At 56.6% G+C, this 20,579-nt stretch overlaps 1 protein-coding gene across 1 annotated transcript; it reads right to left on the reverse strand.

Annotated features, from left to right (window-relative positions):
• Window positions 1-1,647: 1,647 nt before the first annotated feature.
• On the reverse strand, window positions 1,648-19,589 carry TRIM28 (tripartite motif containing 28). Its single transcript, XM_058822727.1, is given in 18 exon segments — window positions 1,648-2,804; window positions 3,458-3,592; window positions 4,070-4,144; window positions 4,832-4,940; window positions 5,683-5,948; window positions 6,418-6,721; window positions 7,384-7,443; window positions 7,762-7,798; window positions 8,070-8,199; window positions 8,793-8,863; window positions 9,629-9,743; window positions 10,997-11,143; window positions 12,239-12,353; window positions 13,197-13,313; window positions 15,857-15,983; window positions 17,570-17,749; window positions 17,787-17,862; window positions 19,374-19,589. Coding segments are annotated over 18 exon segments (2,418 nt in total). The 3' UTR covers window positions 1,648-2,666.
• Window positions 19,590-20,579: the final 990 nt, after the last annotated feature.

Below are 20,579 nucleotides of genomic sequence, written 5' to 3' on the forward strand. Positions count from 1 at the left end.
CCTCGGCTCTTTCCGGAACACTTCGGGTTTTTCCGGAAAGGAGGCGGGGCGAAGCGCTCCGAGAAGTGCCAATCTCGTTTCTCTCTCCCTCGCCTCACGCTCGGCTCTTTCCGGAGCATTTCGGGTTTTTCCGGAAAAGGGGGCGGGGCCAGGCGCTCCGAGAAGCGCCGATCTCGTTTCTCTCTCCCTTGCCTCACACTCGGCTCTTTCCGGAGCCTTTCGGCTCTCCCCGGCTCCCACCAGCCAATCCCGCGCGGGGGGCGGGGCTTGCGGCCCTTTCTCCCAGTGGGTGCCGCCATGTTGCTCATGGGCGCTGCCATCTTTGCTGGCTCGGGGTGAACTGGGACCAGTTTGCCCTCCCAGCGCCTCCCGTCCCAGCCCCAGTTCACGCCCAGGGGTGGATCCGGCACGGAAATTGGGGAGAATTCAGAAAATCCAAGCATAGAAATTGTGGAGAATTCAGGAAATCCAAACATTAAAATGGGGGAGAACGCAGGAAATTCAAATATTAAAATGACGGAGAATCCAGTAAACCCAAGTACAGAAATGGGGGAGAATTCAGGAAATCTGAGCCCAGAAATGAGGGACAATGCTCAAAATTCAAACACTAAAATAAGGGCGAATCCAGGAAATCCAAGCCCTGAAATTGGGGGGTAACCCAGGAAATTCAAACATTAAAATGAGGGAGAACCCAGGAAATCCAAATATTAAAATGAGGCAGAATCCAAGAAATCCCAGCCCCAAAATGGGCGAGGAATTCAGGAAACATAAGCCCAGAAATGGGGCAGAATCCTGGAAATCCAAACATTAAAATGAAGGAAAATCCTGGAAATCCAAGCCCTGAAATTGGGGAGATTCCAGGAAATCAAAGCACAGAAATGGGACAGAATGCAGGAAATCCAAACCCAGAAATGAGGGAAATTCCAGGAAACCCAAGCACAGAAATGGGGCAGAATTCAGTAAATCCAGGTCAGATTAAGCCCTGAAATTGGGGAAATTCCAGGAAATCCAAGCACAAAAATTGAATGGAATTCTAGGAAATCCAAGCCTTAAAACAAGGGAAATTCCAGTAAATCCAAGCCCTGAAATTGGGGGGTAACCCAGGAAATCCAAGCACAGAAATGGGGGAGAACCCAGGAAATCCAAAACCCAAAACTGGGGGGGACTCAGGAAACCCAAGCACAGAAATGGGTTGAGAATCCATGAAATCCAAGCCCCAAAATAGGGGAGAATTTAGGAAATCCAAGCATAGAAATAAGGGTAATTCTAGCAAATCCAAGCCCAAAAACAAGGGAAATCCCACTAAATCCAAGCACAGAAATTGGGGAGAATCCTGGAAATCCAGGCACAGAAATGAGGGAAGTTCCAGGAAATCTAAGCACAGAAATGGGGCAGAATCCAAGCCCTGAAATGGGGGAGAATCCTGGAAATCCAAGGAGAGAAATTGAGGAGAACACAGAAAATTCAAGCCATGAAATGAGGGAAATTCCAGGAAATCCAAGCACAGAAATTGGGCCAGAATCCAGGAAATCCAAACACTAAAATGGGGGAAATTCCAGGAAATCCAAGCACAGAAAATTGAGAATTCAGCAAACCCAGCCCAGAAACGAAGCAGAACCCAGAGCCCAAACTTTAAACCCCCCCCGGGGCTTTATTTACCCTTTATTTACCCCAGGATAGGGGGGACAGGGACACCCCAAAATCCTGGGGGGCTCTGGGGGGACCCCAAAATTCATGTGGGGGAAATTGGGGTGCTGGGAGGGGAATTTGGGGTGCTGGCAGTTAAAATCAGGATCCTGTGAGGGGAATTGGGATCCTCAGAGGGAATTTGGGGTTCTAGGCGAGGAATTTGGGGTGCTGTGAGGGAGCTTGGGGTTTTGTGAGGGGAAATTGGGGTCCTGGGAGTTAAATTCGGGGTCCTGGAGGGAATTTGGGGACCTGTGAGGGAAATTTGGGTCCTGGGAGAGCAAATTGAGGTTCTAGGAGTTAATATTGGGGTTCTGTGAGGGAATTTGAGGTCCTGTGAGGGAAAACTGGGGTTCTAGGTGAGGAATTCGGGGTCCTGGGCAAGGAATTTGGGGTCCTGTGAGGGAAATCGGAGTCCTGTGAGGGGAATTTGGGGTCCTAAAAGAGGAATTTGGGGTTTTGTGAGGGAATTTGGGGTGCTGTGAGGGGAATTTGGGTCCTGTGAGGGAAATCGGAGTCCTGTGAGGGGAATTTGTGGTCCTAAAGGAGGAATTTGAGGTGTGGGTGAGGAATTTGGGGTGCTGGGAGGGAAATTGGGGTCCTAGAACAGGAAATTTGCGTGCTGAAAGGGGAAATTGAGGTCCTCAGAGGGAATTTGGGGTTTTGTGAGGGAATTTGGGTTGCTGTGAGGGGAAATTGGGGTCCTGAGAGGGAAATTGGGGTGCTCAGAGAGAAAATGGGGTCCTCAGAGGGAAACTGGGGTGCTCAGAGGGAAATTGGGGTACTCAAAGGGAAATTGAGGTCCTGGGTGAGGAATTTGGGGTCCTATGAGGGAAATTGGGGTCCTGTGAGGGAAATTGGGGTCCTAAGAGGAGAAATTGGGGTCCTAGAAGAGGAAATTTGGGGTCCTGTGAGGGAATTTGGGTGTTGTGAGGGGATTTTGGGGTTCTGGGAGGGTTTTGTCCCCCCAGAATCATCACTCAGGTCCCCGGTGACCCCACCAGGCTCTCCTCAGGCTCCAGCAGCATCCTGGAGAACTTCTGGTCCCCGAAGGCGGCGCTGAGGCGGCTCTCGAGGAACCTCTGCAGCTCCAGGATGGACTGAACATCTGCCTTGTCCTAAAACGGGAATTCCTGAGGGGCTGAGCACCCCAAAAACCCCACAAACCCCCAAAAAGGGCCCTGGGGAGCCTCTCAAGGAACCACAGCAGCACCGGGATGGACTGCACATCCGCCTGGTCCTGAGGGGAAAATGGGGATTCCAGAGGGGTTGGGCACCCCAAAAATGTCACAAACACCCCAAAAAACTCCACAAAAGCCTGAAAAAACCCCCAGAAAGGGCCCTGGAGGGCAGCGCTGAGGCGGTTCCTCAAGGAACCGCTGCAGCTCCAGGACGGACTGCACATCCACCTGGTCCTGAGGGGAAAAACCCCAAAAACCCCACAAAAACCCCCAAAACGCCACAAAAACCCCAAAAACCCCACAAAAACCCCCAAAACACCCCAAAGACCCCACAAAGAACCCAAAAAGGGCCCCTGGGGCGGCTCTCGAGGAACCTCTGCAGCTCCAGATTGGACTGCACATCCTGAGGGGAAAATGGGAATTCCAGAGGGGCTGGACACCCCAAAAACGTCACAAACAACCCAAAAACACCCCAAAAACCCCACAAACACGCCAAAAACCCCACAAACCCCCAGAAAACCCCACAAAAACCCCACAAAAACCCCCTAGACACCCCAAACACCCCCCAAAGGGCCCCCCAGTTGGCAGACCTCGGTGAGGCGGTGGAACTGGCGCAGCAGGACCCAGCCGTCGCGCGCGAACTCCTGCGGGCTGCGGTACGCCGGGCTCAGCTTCTCCTGCAGCCGCGCCCGCATCAGCGTCAGGTCCATGGCGCCCGCGCCGTCCTGAGGGCGGGCACGGGGTCAGGGGGGCGCGGGGGGCACGTCCTGACCGTGGGCCCACCCACGCTCCAAAACGGGGCAGCTCCCACCCCTGATCCTGATCCCACGCCCTGAGCCTGAACAGGGCAGGTGCCATCTTGATCCCACCCCCCATCTTGATCCCACCCCCCATCTTGATCCCACCCCTGATCCCCCATCTCCCCTCCTGCTCACCAGGGCAGCTGATCCCACCCGTTTCCCCCAGATCACATCCCTGATCCCCCCCATATCCCCCTTGGTCACTGGGGAGCTGATCCCACCCCGGATCCCCCCCGATCCCACCCCAGATCCCCCCCAATCCCTCCCCATCTCCCTCCAATCCCACCCCAGATCCCCCCCAATCCCTCCCCATCTCCCCCCGATCCCTCCCCATCTCCCCCCGATCCCACCCCAGATCCCCCCCGATCCCACCCCAGATCCCCCCATTCCCCCGGCGCTCACGGCGGAGCTGCAGAGGCGCTGCAGGGGCCGCCAGGGCTCGTGGCACAGCAGCTCCAGCAGCACGAACTCGCAGCGCTGCGGGAACGGCATCGGGGTCAGGGATGGCATCCCGAGGGAGGAGATCCCAGGGGATCCCCTGGGATCAGATCAGCCCAGGGGATCCCCCGGGATCGGCACAGAGGGATCAGGAATGGGGGATCAGCCCAGAGGGATCAGCCCAGAGGGAGCAGGGGGTCACAGGATCAGCCCAGCAGGATCAGCCCAGCGGGATCAGCCCAGTGGGATCAGCCCAGAGGAATTCAGCCCAGAGGGATCAGCCCAGAGGGATCAGGGGGTCACAGGATCAGCCCAGTGGGATCAGCCCAGAGGAATCAGTCCAGTGGGATCAGCCCAGAGGAATCAGCCCAGAGGGATCCCTCGGGATTGGCCCAGCGGGATCAGCCCAGTGGGATCAGCCCAGCGGGATCAGCCCAGAGGGGTCGGCACAGAGGGATCAGCCCAGCGGGATCAGCCCAGTGGGATCCTCAGGATCGGGATTGGGATCAGCCCAGTGGGATCAGCCCCGGGATTGGGATCAGGGATCAGCCCAGCGGGATCAGCACAGTGGGATCAGCCCAGAGTGATCCTCGGGATCAGGATCAGCCCAGCAGGATCAGCCCAGAGGGATCAGTTCAGTGGGATCAGCCCAGCAGGATCAGCCCCAGGATTGGGATCAGGGATCAGCCCAGGGAGATCAGCCCAGTGGGATCAGCCCAGCCTCACCTGCTGGTCCTGGGGGCTCAGTTTCACCGGGGGGCCCTGCTCAGGATCCGGCTCCGGCTCCGGCAGGGGAGGGGGCAGCTCCTGGCACAGCAAACACGTCCACTCGGGGCTGCGGGATCGGGAATGGGATCAGGAACGGGGGATCGGGAATGGGGGATCGGGAATGGGGGATCGGGAATGGGGGATCAGGAACGGGGGATCGGGAATGGGATCATGGGGGCAGCTCCTGGCACAGCAAACACGTCCACTCGGGGCTGTGGGATCGGGAATGGGGGATCAGGAACAGGAATGGGGATGCCCACGGGGCTTGGAGTGGGAACGGGGTCATGGGGGATCAGGGCAGTGGATCCCAGGGACATTGGGGAACTCAGGAGGGTGACACAGTGCAGTGGATCCCAGGCCCAGGGGGTGACAGGGACAGTGGCTCCCAGGGACACTGAGGGGTGACACGGTGCAGGGGATTATGGGGGAGTGACACGGGGTAACGGATCCCAAGGATATTTGGGGGTGACACGGGGCAGCGGATCCTGGGGACATTGGGGGACTCAGGGAGGTTACACGGGGCAGTGGATCCCAGGGACACTGAGGGGTGACACAGGACAGTGGATCCCAGGGACATTTGGGGGACAGTGGGTGACACAGGGCAGTGGATCCCGGGGAGGTGACACGGGGCAGTGGATCCTGGGGACATTGAAGGGTGACACAGGGCAGTGGATCCCAGGTCCCAGGGGATGACACAGGGGAACGGATCCCAGGAATATTGTGGGGTGACACAGGGCAGTGGATCCCAGGGACATCTGGGGGTGACACAGGGCACTGGATCCCCCTGGATCCCGTTGGTGCATCCGTACCTGGGCACGTCGTGCAGGGCGGGCAGGTGGCAGTGCAGGTGGAAGCAGCGCTGGCAGCGGTCACACATCACCACGGCCCCGGCCTGGCCGCACACGCGGCAGCACGAGACCCCAGGGACCCCCACGGGGACACCGGGGACACCCCCGGGGACACCAGGGACCCCCGGGACAGGGGCTGGGTCACCCAGGGCGGGGGGCAGCAGCCCCACGGGTTTGGTGTCCCCAGTGTCACCGGTGTCACCGATGGGCGACTCCTGCTGCTCCTCCTGCAGGGGGGGACACGGTCAGGGACAGGGACAGGGAGGGGGACAAGGACAGGGATGGGGACAGGGGACACACTCAGGGACAGGGTACACTCACCTGGATGGGGAGGGGACAATGGGCACTGGGGAGGGGGCACAGGGGACACTGATCTGGGTGGGGAGGGGACAGGAATGGGGACAGAGACTGAGGACATTCACCTGGGTGGGGAACAGTAGGGACCGGATGGGGACACTGGGGACACTCAGTGGGATGGGGACAAAGGGGATGGGGACAGGGGACACTCACCTGGGTGGGGAGGGGACACAAGGGATGGGGACAGAGACTGGGGACACTCACCCGGGTGGGGAAGGGACAGTGGGCACTGGGAGGGGACACAGGGGACACTCACCTGAGTGGGATGGGGACAAAGGGGACGGGGACAGAGACTGGGGACACTGCCCAGGGTGGGGAGGGGACACAGGTGTCACTCACCTTGACCGGCAGCGCTCCGTGTGGCTGCACCGTCCCCGCCGTCCCTTCTATCCCTTGAGTCCCTTCTGTCCCTTGAGTCCCCTGTGTCCCCTCATTCCCAGCTGTCCCCGGTGTCCCCGGTGTCCCCGGCGCGCCCTGCTCGATGACGATGAGGCTGAACTCGTGCGCCGAGGGCCCGGGGAAGATGCGGAACACGGGCGGCTGTGCCGGGTCCAGCTCCAGGTCCAGCTCCAGGCGCTCCAGGCTCACCCGGGGCTGCTTGGGGAGCCGGGGGGGGCTGCCCCACACCGAGGGGGGGCCCCTCCTGCGGGGACACCAACGTCACCGGGGCACCCCAAAACCCGGGGGGGGCTGCCCCACACCGAGGGGGCCCCTCCTGTGGGGAAATGGGGTCACACGGGGACCCCAAACCTCAGGGGAGGGATCCTGGGAGATGCTGGGGACATCTGGGGACCCCAAAACCCCTGGGAGCCCCTCCTGGGGACAGCGGGGTCACAGGGGGACCCCAAAACCCCTGGGGGGATCCTGGGGGACAGTGGGGACACACGGGGACCCCAAAGCTCTGGGGGTGGACCCAGGAGATTGGGGGGCTGGGGGTGCTGGGAGCTCTGGGACAGGGGGACACCAAGGACAGTGACAAGGCTCAGGGACAGGGGGACAAGGGACAGAGACAGGGGGACAGTGACAAGGGTTGGGGGTGTTGGGGACAAGGGACAGGGACAGGGGGTCCTGGCACAGGGGGACCCCAGGACAGGGGACAGTGACAGGGAGGGACAGGACGGGGAGGGGCTGCAGGTGAGGTGACAAGGGACACAGGGGTGACAGGTGACAAGGGACAGGGGGTGGCAGGGTCACAGGGTGACAGGTGACAAAGGGGTGACAGGTAGCAAGGGACACAGGGGTGACAGGTGACACAGGGGGTGACAAGGGACAGGGGGTGGCAGGGTCCCCTCCCCCCCTCGTTACCGTTTAATGAGCAGCTTCTTAACGAGCTTCTCCTCCCGGGGGGAATGGCTGGGGACCCTCCTGCGGGGACAGGGACAGTGGCACCAGGGGACAGATGGCACCAGGGACAGATGGCACCAGGGACAGGGACAGCGGCACCCGGGACAGGGACAGTGGCACCAGGGGACAGGGGACAGCCCCAAATGTCACCATGGGACAGGGATAGGTAGGTGGCACCATGGGACAAGGGACAGATGGCATCAGGGGAGAGGGACAGATGTCACCCCTGGGACAGGGGGCAGTACGAGGGTGACAAGGAGCAGGGGGGGTCCCAGGGGTGGCAGGGGGTGACAAGGGACAGGGGGTGACAAGGGACAGTGCCCCCCCGTCCCCACTCACACGCTCCCTGCGGTGACGCCGTTCTCAGGGCTGGTGGCTGGGGACAAATGCCAGTCAGGGACTGCCCAAGGGTCCCCTCCCCTGTCACCTCCCCTGTCCCCAACCTGTGTCCCCGTGTCCCCTCCCCTGCCCCATGTCCCCCTCCCATGTCCCCATCCTGTGTCCCCCTCCCATCCCTTCCGTGTCTCTGTCCCCGTGTCCCCATCCTGTGTCCCCCTCCCATCCCCTCCCATGTCTCCCTGTCCCCATCCTGTGTCCCCTCCCCTGTCCCCGTGTCCCCGTGTCCCCTGTCCCCCGTGTCCCCTCACCGCGCTGGGGGCTGGGGGTGGCCGCGGGCTCCAGGGGGGGAGGTGACATCCGGGGGGCAGGTGACACCTGGGGGGGAGGTGACAGCCGGGGGGGGCCCTGCAGGAGCAGCTCCTGGGGTGCGGGGACAACCTGGGGACACGACACGACAGGGAGGGGACATCAGGGGGTGGCACCCGGGAACGTCACCGGGTACACATGGGGACATCAGGGGGTGGCACCCCGGAATGTCACCGGGTTCAGCAGGGTGGGGTGGGGACAATCACAGGGGAGGTGGGGACATCACAGGGGGGTGGGGACATCACAGGGGGTGGCACCCCCAGAATGTCACCAGGGTACCTGAGAGGACACTGGGGAGGGGTGGGGACATTACAGGGGTTGGGGACAATCACAGGGGGTGGCACCCCTGGAATGTCACCCAGGTACCTGTGGGGACATCAGGGAGGGGTGGGGACATTGGGGACAATTACAGGGGGGTTGGGGACAATCACAGGGGGTGGCACTCCCCAAATGTCACCCCAGGTACCTGTGGGGACACCATGGGATGGGTGGGGACATTGGGGACATCACAGGGGGTTGGGGACACCATTGAGGGGGGTGGCACCCCCGGAATGTCACCCCAGGTACCTGTGGGGACATCACGGGGGACACTGGGGACACCGCGGGGGGGTTGGGGACAACGGGGACACCGTGGGATGGTGTCACCCCCCAGTGTCCCCCCTTACCTGCGTGGTGGGGGAGGGGCCGCGGGGGGGGCTCCGCGAGGGGGGGAGGGGCGGCTCTGAGACGATGGCACCTGGGGGGAGGGGAGGGGTCAGGGACACCGGGGCCACCTGACACCCCCGTGTCACTGTCACCCCCTGTCACTGTCACCCCTTGTGTCATTGACAACCCCCTGTCACTGTCACCCCCTGTCACTGTCACCCCTTGTGTCATTGACACCCCCCTGTGTCACTGTCACCCCCCCGTCACTGTCATCCCCCATATCACCCGTGTCATTGTCACCCCCTCCCTGTCACCCCCCGTGTCACTGTCACCCCGTGTCACTGCCACCCCCTCTCTGACCCCCCCATGTCATTGTCACCGCCCCGTGTCACTGTCACCCCCCTTGTCATTGTCACCCTTGTCACTGTCACCCCCCCGTCACCCCTTGTCATTTGTCACCCCCTGTCCCCTGTCACCCCCTCTCTCCTGTCCTTTGTCACCCCATGCCCTTGTCCCTTGTGTCTCGTGTCTCCAAGCGTCCCCCCGGTGTCCCCTCAGTGTCCCCAGTGTCCCCATACCGAAGCTCTGGGCGCTCCGGCTCCATCCCTGCAGGTCCCACTGTCCCCAATGTCCCCACTGTCCCCAATGTCCCCACTGTCCCCACTGTCCCCAGTGTCCCCAATGATGTCCCCAGTGTCCCCACTGTCCCCTCAGTGTCCCCCATGTCCCCAATGTCCCCATTCCCCCCAATGCCCCCAATGTCCCCACTGATCCCCATGTTCCCAATGTCACCAGTGTCCCCAGTGATGTCCCCACTGTCCCCAGTGTCCCCAGCGATGTCCCCAGTGTCCCTCACCGAAGCTCTGGGTGCTCCGGCTCCATCCCTGCAGGTCCCACTGGAATTTCAGCTCCCCCTGAGGCTCGGGGGGCTCCAGGGGCACCCCCAGGGCAGCGAGCAGCTGGGCCTGCACCTGGGGACACAGTGGGGACACTGGGGACACTGGGGACATGGGGACACTGGGGACATTGGCACCCCCAGGGCAGCGAGCAGCTGGGCCTGCACCTGGGGACACATTGGGGACACTGGGGGAATGGGGACACTGGGGAGAGCAGGGACATTGGGGACACCAGGGTCACTGACACTCCCAGGGCACCGAGCAGCTGTGCCTGCACTTGGGGACAACGGGGACACTGGGGGGAATGGGGACATTGGGGACACTGGGGACATTGGGGACATTGGGGACACTGGGGACATTGGGGACATTGAGGACATTGGCACCCCCAGGGCCCTCAACAGCTGGGCCTGCACCTGGGGACACTGGGGACACTGGGGACACATTGGGGACATTGGGGACAACGGGGACACTGGGGACATTGGGGGGAATGGGGACAGTGAGGACACCGGGGGGACACTGGGGACATTGGGGACACTGGGGACATTGGTGATATTGGGGACACTGGGGACTTTGGGGGGAATGGGGACAATGGGGACATTGAGGACATTGGCACCCCCAGGGCCCTCAACAGCTGGGCCTGCACCTGGGGACACTGGGGACACATTGGGGACAGTGGGGACACATTGGGGACATTGGGGACATCAGAGCCCCTGGGTTCCCTGGGTACATTTTGGGCACATTTTGGGGTATTTTGGGGTCTCTCAGCAGCCTCCTGGAGAGCAGCAGGGCGGTGCTGTGGGGGGAAATGGGGAGAAAATGGGAAAAATGGGGAGAAACGGGGGAAAATGGGAAAAATAGGGAGGAATTGGGAAAAATGGGGGGAAATGGGGGAAAATGCAGAAAAGTGAGGAAAAAAACAGGGAGAAAATGGGGAAAAACAGCAAAATGGGGAGGAAGAGGAATGGGGGAAAATGGGGGGAAATGGGGCAAAACATGGAAAATGGGGAAAAATGGGGAGGAATAGGGAAAATGGGGAGAAGACCGGGAAAATGGGGGGAAATGGGGAGGAATGGGGGGAAATGGGGGGAAATGGGGAGGAATGGGGGGAAATGGGGGGAATGGGGGGATAATGGGGGTAATGGGGAAAACGGGGAGAAAACAGTGAGAAAACGATGAGCAAATGGGGGTGTCTCCATTGTGGGAGCACAGAGTCACAACCACAAAGGCCCCAAGCGTCCCCAAGTGCCACCGTGTCCCTGAGGGGTGCCCGGGTGTCTCTGGGGTACATTCTGGGGTGCGGTTCGGGGCCCTGCGTGTCCGTGTCTCACCAGCCTCCGGGACAGCAGCAGGGCGGTGCCGTGGCGCCCGTGCAGGGCGCGCTTCCCGAAGCGCAGCGCGTGCTCCTGCAGCCGCCGCAGCCGGCTCAGCTCCCGGCGCTGCCGCTCCAGGCGCTGCCGCCGGCCCTCGGTCACGCGCTGGGGACACCAAGGGGACAATGATTCCTTTAAAACTGTCATCGTTTGGCGTTATTCATTCACAATTACATACCATTTTATTTACAATTATTTGTATTTATTTATAGTTACGTATATTATATATATAATGCCGCTCCAGGCGCTGCCGCCGGCCCTCGGTCACGCGCTGGGGACACCCAGGGGACAGCGATTCCATTAAAATTATCATTGTTTAGCATTATTCATTCATAATTATGTATCTCCTTATTCATAATTATTTGTATTTATTTATAGTTATTTATATTTTATATAATGCTGCTCCAGGCGCTGCCGCCGGCCCTCGGTCACGCGCTGGGGACACCCAGGGACAGCGATTCCATTAAAACTGTCATCGTTTAGCGTTATTCACTCACAATTACATATCATTTTATTCATAATTATTTGTATTTATTTATAGTTATTTATATTATATATAATGCAGCTAAAAGCGCTGCCGCCGGCCCTCGGTCACGCGCTGGGGACACCAAAGGGACAAGCAGTTATTGAAAATTGTCACTTATTTATCATTATTAATTAGTTATTTATCATTATTTAGGTATAATTATATATCATTTTTATTTATAATTAATTATAGTTATTTATATTATATATAATGCCGCTCCAGGCGCTGCCGCCGGCCCTCGGTCACGTGCTGGGGACACCAAAGGGACAATAATTTATAGAAAATTATAATTTATTTATCATTAGTTTTTATTATTACAATATATTGATAACTAACATTTATGTTTATAATTATTTAGTCCAATTTTTTATAATTTCTTTCATAATTTTATACATATATATAAATGAATAAACCTTGGGCATTTATTAATTTGGGTTTCTGGCTGAGTTTTTATAACACCAGTGTCATCATGGCACTGACACTCAGGGGACACTCAGGGGACACTTAGGGGAAGATTTTCGTCAGAAAAATAAAACTTTTGCCATTTATTAGTTTGGATTTCCTAATGATCGTTAATACCAGCAGTGTCACCATGGCACCGAGGGGACACTGACTGTGACACTCGGGGACACTCGGGGGACAATGGGGACACCCAGGGCTGGTGGCACTCTCACCTGCACGTCCCCCATGAGGACCTTGGCGCGTTTGTTGAGCTCCCTCATGGCCTGGAGGACAGCGAGCTTCACCTCCACCTGCAGCTGCTTCTGCACGTCCGATATGTGACGGGACCTGGGGACATGGGGGACATGGGGACATGGGGACATTGGGGACATGGGGGACACTGGGGACATTGGGGGACACTGGGGACATTGGGGACATTGGGGACATTGGGGACACTGGGGACATGGAGTGTGCCCAGCTTCACCTCCACCTGCAGCCGCTTCTGCGCGTCCGATATGTGACGGGACCTGGGGACATGGGGACATGGGGACACTGGGGACACTCAGGGGACAGGGAGGGACACACAGGGGACACTCAGGGACAGGCAGGGACACTGAAGACACTCTGGGGACATTGGGGACAGTCATGGGACACTCAGGGGACACTTAGGGACATGGAGGTGACACTGGGGACATTCAGGGGACATTGGGACACTGAGGACACTCAGGGGACACTGGGGACATTCAGGGACACAAAGGGACACCCAGAGGATAGGGTGACATGGAGGGGACACTGGAGACATTCAGGGACACACAGTGACACTCAGGGGACATTTGGGGACACTGACCAGGCGTGCAGGCGGGCGCTGCAGCGCTGCACCTCGCCGTGTTTGTCAGGGACACTCAGTGACACTCAGTGACACACAGGGGATAGGAAGGTGACACAATGACACAGTGACACACAGTGACACTCAGGTGACACTCAGGTGACAGACACTCAGGGGACACTTGGGGACACTGACCAGGCGTGCAGGCGGGCGCTGCAGCGCTGCACCTCGCCGTGTTTGTCAGGGACACTCAGTGACACTCAGTGACACACAGGGGATAGGAAGGTGACACAATGACACAGTGACACACAGTGACACTCAGGTGACACTCAGGTGACACTCAGGGGACATTTGGGGACACTGACCAGGCGTGCAGGCGGGCGCTGCAGCGCTGCACCTCGCCGTGTTTCTCCGCCAGGCGCTGCAGCAGCGCCGACAGCACCGAGCGCTGCTGGACAACGGCCTCGGCCACAGGCTGGGAGCTGGGGGAAATGGGGAAAAATGGGGGGAAATGGGGAAAAATGGGGAAAAATGGGGGGAAATGGGGAAAAATGGGGGGAAACATGGGGAAAAATTGGGGGAAACAGGGAAAAGTAAGGGGGAAATATGGGGAAAACATGGGGGAAAATGGCAGAAAATAGAGGAAAAGTAAGAGGAAAAGTATGGTGGAAAAATGGGGGGTAATGGGGAAAACATTGGGGAAAAAAAGGGGGAAAATGGGGAAAACATGGGGGAAATGGTGGGAAAATGGGGCAAAATGGAGGGAAACGGGGGAAGTGGGGATGAATAGGGAAAAATGAGACAAAAATGGAGAAGAAAATGAGGAAAAAGGGGCAGAGGGGAAAGAGGGGGGAAAGAGCAGGAAAAGGGGAAAGGGACAGAAAGGGAGGAGAAAAAGGGGAGGAAAAGAGGGAGAAAATTAAAAAGGAAAAGAGGGAAAAAGGAAAAACGGGAAGATAAAAAGGGAGAAAAGAAAAAGGGGAAAATAAAAAGGGAGAAATGGTGGGGGAAAGGGAAAAGGGGGGAAATGAAAAATGGGAAAAGGAAAAATAGGAAAAAAGGAAAAGGAAAAAGGGGAAAGGGTAAAAAGGGAAAATAAAAAGGGAGGAAAGGTGGGAAAAGGAAAAAGGGGGGAATTAAAAAGGGGGAAAAAGAAAAAGGGGAAAAGGAAAAAGGGGAAAAGGAAAAAGGGGAAAAGGAAAAAGGGGAAAAGGAGGGGAAAACGAAAAAGGGGGAAAGGAAAAATAGAAAAAAAAGGAAAAGGAAAACGGGGACAAGGAAAAATAGGAAGAAAAGGAAAAAGGGGGAAAAGGGAAAATTGGAGAAAATTAAAAAGGGAGAAAAGGAAAAAGGAGAAAAGGAGAAAAGGAAAAAAAGGACAAAGGGGAAAAGGGAAAATGGGGAAAGGAAGAGAAAATGAAAAAGGGGAAAAGAAAAAAGAAAAGGAATAACAGGAAAAAAGGAAAAGGAAAAATAGGAAAAAAAAAGAAAATAAAAAAGGGGGAAAGGGAAAATGGGAAAAGGAAAAATGAGGAAAATTAAAAAGGGGAAAAGGAAAAATGAGGAAAAGGAAAAATAGGAAAAATAAAATTGGGAAAAGGGAGCAGAAAAAGGGAGGAAAAAGGGGGAGAGAAAAGCAAAATGAAGTTGATTAGTTCATTACCCATTAATGGACTAATTAATCCTCATTACGCCTCAATTATCTAATTAGCTCCATGGATGAAGAGGTTTAGTTAATGAGATGCCCCAGGTAACAGATTCTGTCATTTAATCCTTAATTACATTAATTACATTAGTTACATTAGATCTTACCCAACAAAAGCGCTTCTTAATTGATCATTAATGCCATTAATGATTAAGTAATTAGCTAATTAATAAGGTGATCAAGCTAATTAAAGATGTGCTCAGCTAAGCAATCAAAGCAATTGATTCCCCCAAGTTTGGCCAATTAAAACAGCAAAACCATAAACAGAAATCAATTAAAATTGATTAAAAATCAATTAATTTAAACAATCAGTAATTAAACCAGTCATAGAACCGGTAATAAACTCAATAATCAAACCAGCAACGAAATTACTTATTAATTAACAGCAGTAATTAACCTGCAGGCCAACTCCAGGTGTTTCCCAGTAATTAATCAGCCTCATTCATTAATTAATTACCGTAATTAGCAGTAATTAACATTACTCAGGGGTGCTGTGGGTGCTCCCTCTGGTGGCACTCCAAATTACAGCAATTACAGTATTAATTAATTAGGAGTAATTAATGTTACAGGTGCTGTTGGTGTTCCCTCCAGTGGCACTCCTGGTTACAGTAATTAATTAATTAGCAGTAATTAACGTTAATTACACTCACAGGTGCTGTTGGCGTTCCCTCCAGTGGCAGTCCCAGTTACAACAATGACACTAATTAATTAATTAGCGGTAATTAACACTAATTAACGTTACTCACAGGTGCTGGTGATGTTCCCTGCAGTGGCACTCCCGGTTACAGTAATTAATTAATTAGCAGTAATTAACATTAATTAGACTCACGGGTGCTGTATGTGCTCCCTGCGGTGGCAGTAATGACGGTAATTCAGTAACGGCAGTAATTAACACTCAGTGGCAGCAGCAATGACACTAATTAATTAATTAGCACTAATTAAGGTTAATTAGACTCACAGGTGGTGGCGGTGCTCCCTCCTGTGGCACTCCCGGTTACAGCAATGCCAGCAATGACAGCAATCAGCACTAATTAACGCTAATTAACACCAATTACACTCACGGGTGGTGGCGGTGCTCCCTCCTGTGGCACTCCCGGTTACAGCAATGCCAGCAATGACAGCAATCAGCACTAATTAACGCTAATTAACACCAATTACACTCACGGGTGGTGGCGGTGCTCCCTCCTGTGGCACTCCCGGTTACAGCAATGCCAGCAATGACAGTAACTAACACTCACCTGTGCGGTCAGTGCCAGCAGCAATGCCAGCAATGACAGCAATCAGCACTAATTAACGCTAATTAACACCAATTACACTCACGGGTGGTGGCGGTGCTCCCTCCTGTGGCACTCCCCGCAGGTCAGGCTCTCGCAGGAGCTGCAGAACAGCGACAGCGGCTCCCGGGGGTGCGAGCGGCACCAGGACGGCAACGGGGCCGGATCAGCGGGATCAGCGGGATCAGCGGGATCATCGGGAACGGATGGAGAGCCTGGGGAGAGAGGGAATGGGAGAATTGGGATGGGAGAAACTGGAATGGGAATGGGAAAATTGTAAAGGAAGCAAAAATGGCAACAGAAAAAGGAATGGGGGAATGGGGAAAACTGGGAATAGGATCAAGGGAATTCCCATTCCCATTCCCCCATTCCCATTCCCCCATTCCTATTCCCATTCTACCATTCCATGTTCCAGTTTCCCTCATTCCCATTCCCATGTTCCCATTCCAATTCCCATATTCCCAATCCCATTCCCGTTTTCATGTTCTTGCTTCCATTCCCCCATTCCCCCATTGCCCATTCCCCCATTGCCCATTCCCCCATTGCCATTCCAATTCCCATATTCCCAATCCCATTCCTCTGTTCCTATTCCCATTCCAAATTTCCCCCATTCCCATTCCCCGTTTCTATTCCTATTTTCCCATCTCCATTCCCATTCCCTTGTTCCCATGTTCCCATTCCAAATACCATTTCCCTGTTCCCATTCCCATTCTCCCATTTCACATTTCCCTATTCCCCATTGCCACGTTCCTGTTCCCAGTTTCCCCCATTCCATGCTCCCAGCTCCCCTCATTTCCTTTCCCAGTTTCCCCATTCCAATTCCCATTTTCCCAATCCCATTGCCTTTGTTCCCATGTTCCCACTCCCATTCTCCCACTCTCCCATTCCCATTTCCATCCCCCATTCTGAGTTTTCCCCATTCCCCCATTCCCAATTTTCCAGTTTCTCCCATCCCAATTCTCCCATTCCCATTACAGTTCCCATTTTCCTAATCCCATTCCCATGTTCCCATTCCCCCATTTCCAATTTCCAAGTTTTCCCCATTCTAATTGGGAATGGGAATGGGGGAATGGGAAAATGAGGGAATGGGAATGGGGGAATGGGAATGGGAGAATGGGGGAATGGGAGAATGGGGGAATGGGAATGGGAGAATGGGAATGGGGAATGGGGGAATGGGAATGGGGGAATGGGAATGGGGGAATATGGGAATGGGAGAATGGGAATGGGGAATGGGGGAATGGGAGAATGGGAATGGGGAATGGGGGAATATGGGAATGGGAATGGGGGAATGGGAGAATGGGAATGGGGGAATGGGAATGGGGAATGGGGGAATGGGGGAATGGGAATGGGGAATGGGGGAATATGGGAATGGGGGAATGGGAGAATGGGAATGGGAATGGGAATGGGAGAATGGGAATGGGGGAATATGGGAATGGGGGAATGGGGAATGGGAGAATGGGAATGGGGAATGGGGGAATATGGGAATGGGGAATGGGGGAATGGGAGAATGGGAATGGGAATGGGGAATGGGGGAATGGGGAATGGGAATGGGATTGGTCTGGCACCAGGAATGGCACCGAGATGGATCCAGTGACAGGGTCAGCACCTCGTAACAAGGGGTGACACAGTGACACAGGGAGGTGACACAGGGAGGTGGCACAGTGACACAGGGAGGTGGCAATGAGGTGACACAGTGACACAGGGAGGTGACACAGGGAGGTGGCACAGTGACACAGGGAGGCGGCAATGAGGTGACACTCACCCAGGGGCTGCACTCGGTGCTCCCGGGTGTACCTGACCCTCAGGTGAGCCCCCACGCAGGTGGCACACAGCGGCTCCGAGCACTCCAAGCAGAAGCTGGTGGCACTGGCATTGTCCTCACAGCTGGTGCAGCTCTGGGTACAAGGGACAGCTCATTAACCTCCAGGGTTAGTTAGCGCTAATTAGTGTTAATTAGGGTTAATGAGGCCGTACCTGGCTGCTGGCGCTGGGCTGCAGGAACAGGTTGTCCATGATGTCACCCAGGGGACACTGCTGGTGGCACACGGGGCACTCGAACGCTGAGGGGACACACAGGGACACAGAGGGACACACAGGGACACAGAGGGGACACACACAGGGACACAGAGGGACACAGAGGGGACACACACAGGGACACAGAGGGACACACAGGGACACACAGGGGACACACACAGGGACAGAGAGGGACACACAGGGACACAGAGGGACACAGAGGGGACACACAGAGGGACACAGAGGGACACACAGGCGACACACACAGGGACAGACAGGGACACGCAGGGACACAGAGGGACACACAGGGACACACAGGGACACACAGGGGACACACACAGGGAGAGAGAGGGACACGCAGGGGATACAGAGGGGACACACAGGTGACACACAGGGACACCCAGGGGACACCCAGGGGACACAGAGGGAACACAGGGACCGACAGGGACACACAGGGGACACACACAGGGGACACCCAGGGACACCCAGGGGACACAAAGGGGACAGACAGGGACACCCAGGGGACACACAGGGACACACAGGGACACCCAGGGGACACCCAGGGACACACAGGGGACACACAGGGGACACAGTTATTCCATGGTGTCCTTGTCACCTCCACTGCCACCAGGGTCACCTCAGGGACGGACAGGGGACAGTGGTGTGCCCAGGGAGGGAACAGTGCAAACTCCCAGTAGCTCCCAGTATCCCCCAGTGGCTCCCATAATTCCCAGTATCTCCCAGTAAGCCCCAGAACTCCCATTGTTCTCAGCGGCTCCCAGTAACCCCCAGTGCTCCCAGTAACCCCCAGTATTCCCAGTATCTCTGAGTATCTCCCAGCGCTCCCAGTAACCCCCAGGCTCTCCCAGTGCTCCCAGTAAGCCCCTGAGCATCCCCCAGTATCCACAGGGCTCCCAGTAACCCTCAGTGCTCCCAGTATCCCCCAATATCCCCATTAACCCCCACTAACCCCCAGTGTTCCCTGTCTCTCCCAGTAACTCCCAGCATCTCCCAGTGGCTCCCAGCATCTCCCAGTGGCTCCCAGTCTCTCCCAATGCTCCCAGTAACTCCCAGTGTTCCCAGTAACCCTCGGTATCTCCCAGTATTCCCCAGTAACCCCCAGTGCTCCCAGTATCTCCCAGTGCTCCCAGTAACTCAAATAAACCCCAGTGTTCCCAGGCTCTCCCAGTAGCCCCCAGTATCTCCCAGTATCTCCCAGTGTTCCCAGTGTCCCCCAGTATCTCCCAGTGTTCCCAGTATCCCCCAGTAAACCCCAGTATCTCTCAGTATCTCCCAGTGACCCCCAATACCTCCCAGTATCTCCCAGTGACTCCCAGTAGCTCCCAATGCTTCCAGTGCTCCCAGTAAACCCCAGTATATCCCAGTGTTCCCAGTATCTCCCAGTAACTCCCAGTATCCCCCACTGCTCCCATAATTCCCAGTATCTCCCAGTAACCCCCACTGCTCCCACTGTTCCCAGTAACCCTCAGTGCTCCCAGTATCTCCCAGTGCTCCCAGTAACCCCCAGTGTTCCCAGTATCCCCATTAACCCCCAGTATCCCCTCACCGTTCTTGTCCCCGTGCTCGCTGCCGATGCAGCCCCGGCACACGGAGTGCAGGCACGGCAGCAGCCTCGGTTTCCGCTGCGGGCTCAGCCGCTGCCTGCAGGCCCCGCAGAGCTCCAGCAGCCCCAGCGGCTCGGGCAGCTCCGCTCCGCTGGCCCCGGGGCCGCTCCCGAGCGCCGCCGCCACCTCAGGCGCCGCCATGGCGGCCGCGTCCCCCTCACGATGGGCACGGCGTGCTGCTCCCGCCCCCGCACCGCCCCGCGGCCAATCAGCGCCCCCGATGCCTGATTGACGTTTTCGAGAACCAATGGGATGCCGGGAGGGCGGGGATTAGTGGGGATTGACAGCGCGCGGGAGCAATGGGAGAGGAGAAGGCGGGAAGGAAAGGGCGGGAGGAGGTCTCCGGCGCGTGGAGGCGAATGGGCCAATCAGCGCGCAGAGCGGGAGGAGCTGAGCCAATCAGCGGGCGTAGATCCCTGGGGAAGGAGGGAGCTTCCTGGACTGAGCGGCCAATCGGCATCAGCGCGCGACGAGGAGGCGGGGCCGATGATATGATGGACAGCTGGACAAACCAATGGGGAGCAGAAATGGGGAAGGACTGGGGGTTACTGGGAGCACTGGGAGCTGCTGGGGGTTAATGGTGTCGCTGGGGTTACTGGGAGCACTTCGGGATGTCCCAATGCTCCCAGGAACCCCCAGTGCTCCCAGTAACCCCCAGTAACCCCCAATGCTCCCAGTACCCCCCAGTGTTCCCAGTATCCCCAGTAACCCTCAGTGCTCCCAGGAACCCCCAGTATTCCCAGTAACTCCCAGTTACTCCCAATTGCTGGGAATTACTGGGAATTACTGGGACTACTGGGGATCACTGGGGGTTACTGGGAGCACTGGGAGATACCGGGACAGAGCTGAGCAGGTGACACAGCACAGGTGACACCCCACAGGTGACACCCCACAGGTGACACAGCCCAGGTGACACCCCACAGGTGACACAGCCCAGGTGACACCCCACAGGTGACACAGCACAGGTGACACTCCACAGGTGACACAGCCCAGGTGACACCCCACAGGTGACACCACAGGTGACGTCACTTTTAATGTAAAAAACAGCAAAAGAACAGCACCAAGAGTGTCCCTGAACCCCCGGGGTCATTGTCACCATCGAGGGGACAGGAGCGAGGCCGGTCCCACGTC

This window comes from Ammospiza caudacuta, chromosome 34 (assembly GCF_027887145.1).
Source record: "Ammospiza caudacuta isolate bAmmCau1 chromosome 34, bAmmCau1.pri, whole genome shotgun sequence".
Classification (NCBI taxonomy): Eukaryota; Metazoa; Chordata; class Aves; order Passeriformes; family Passerellidae; genus Ammospiza; species Ammospiza caudacuta.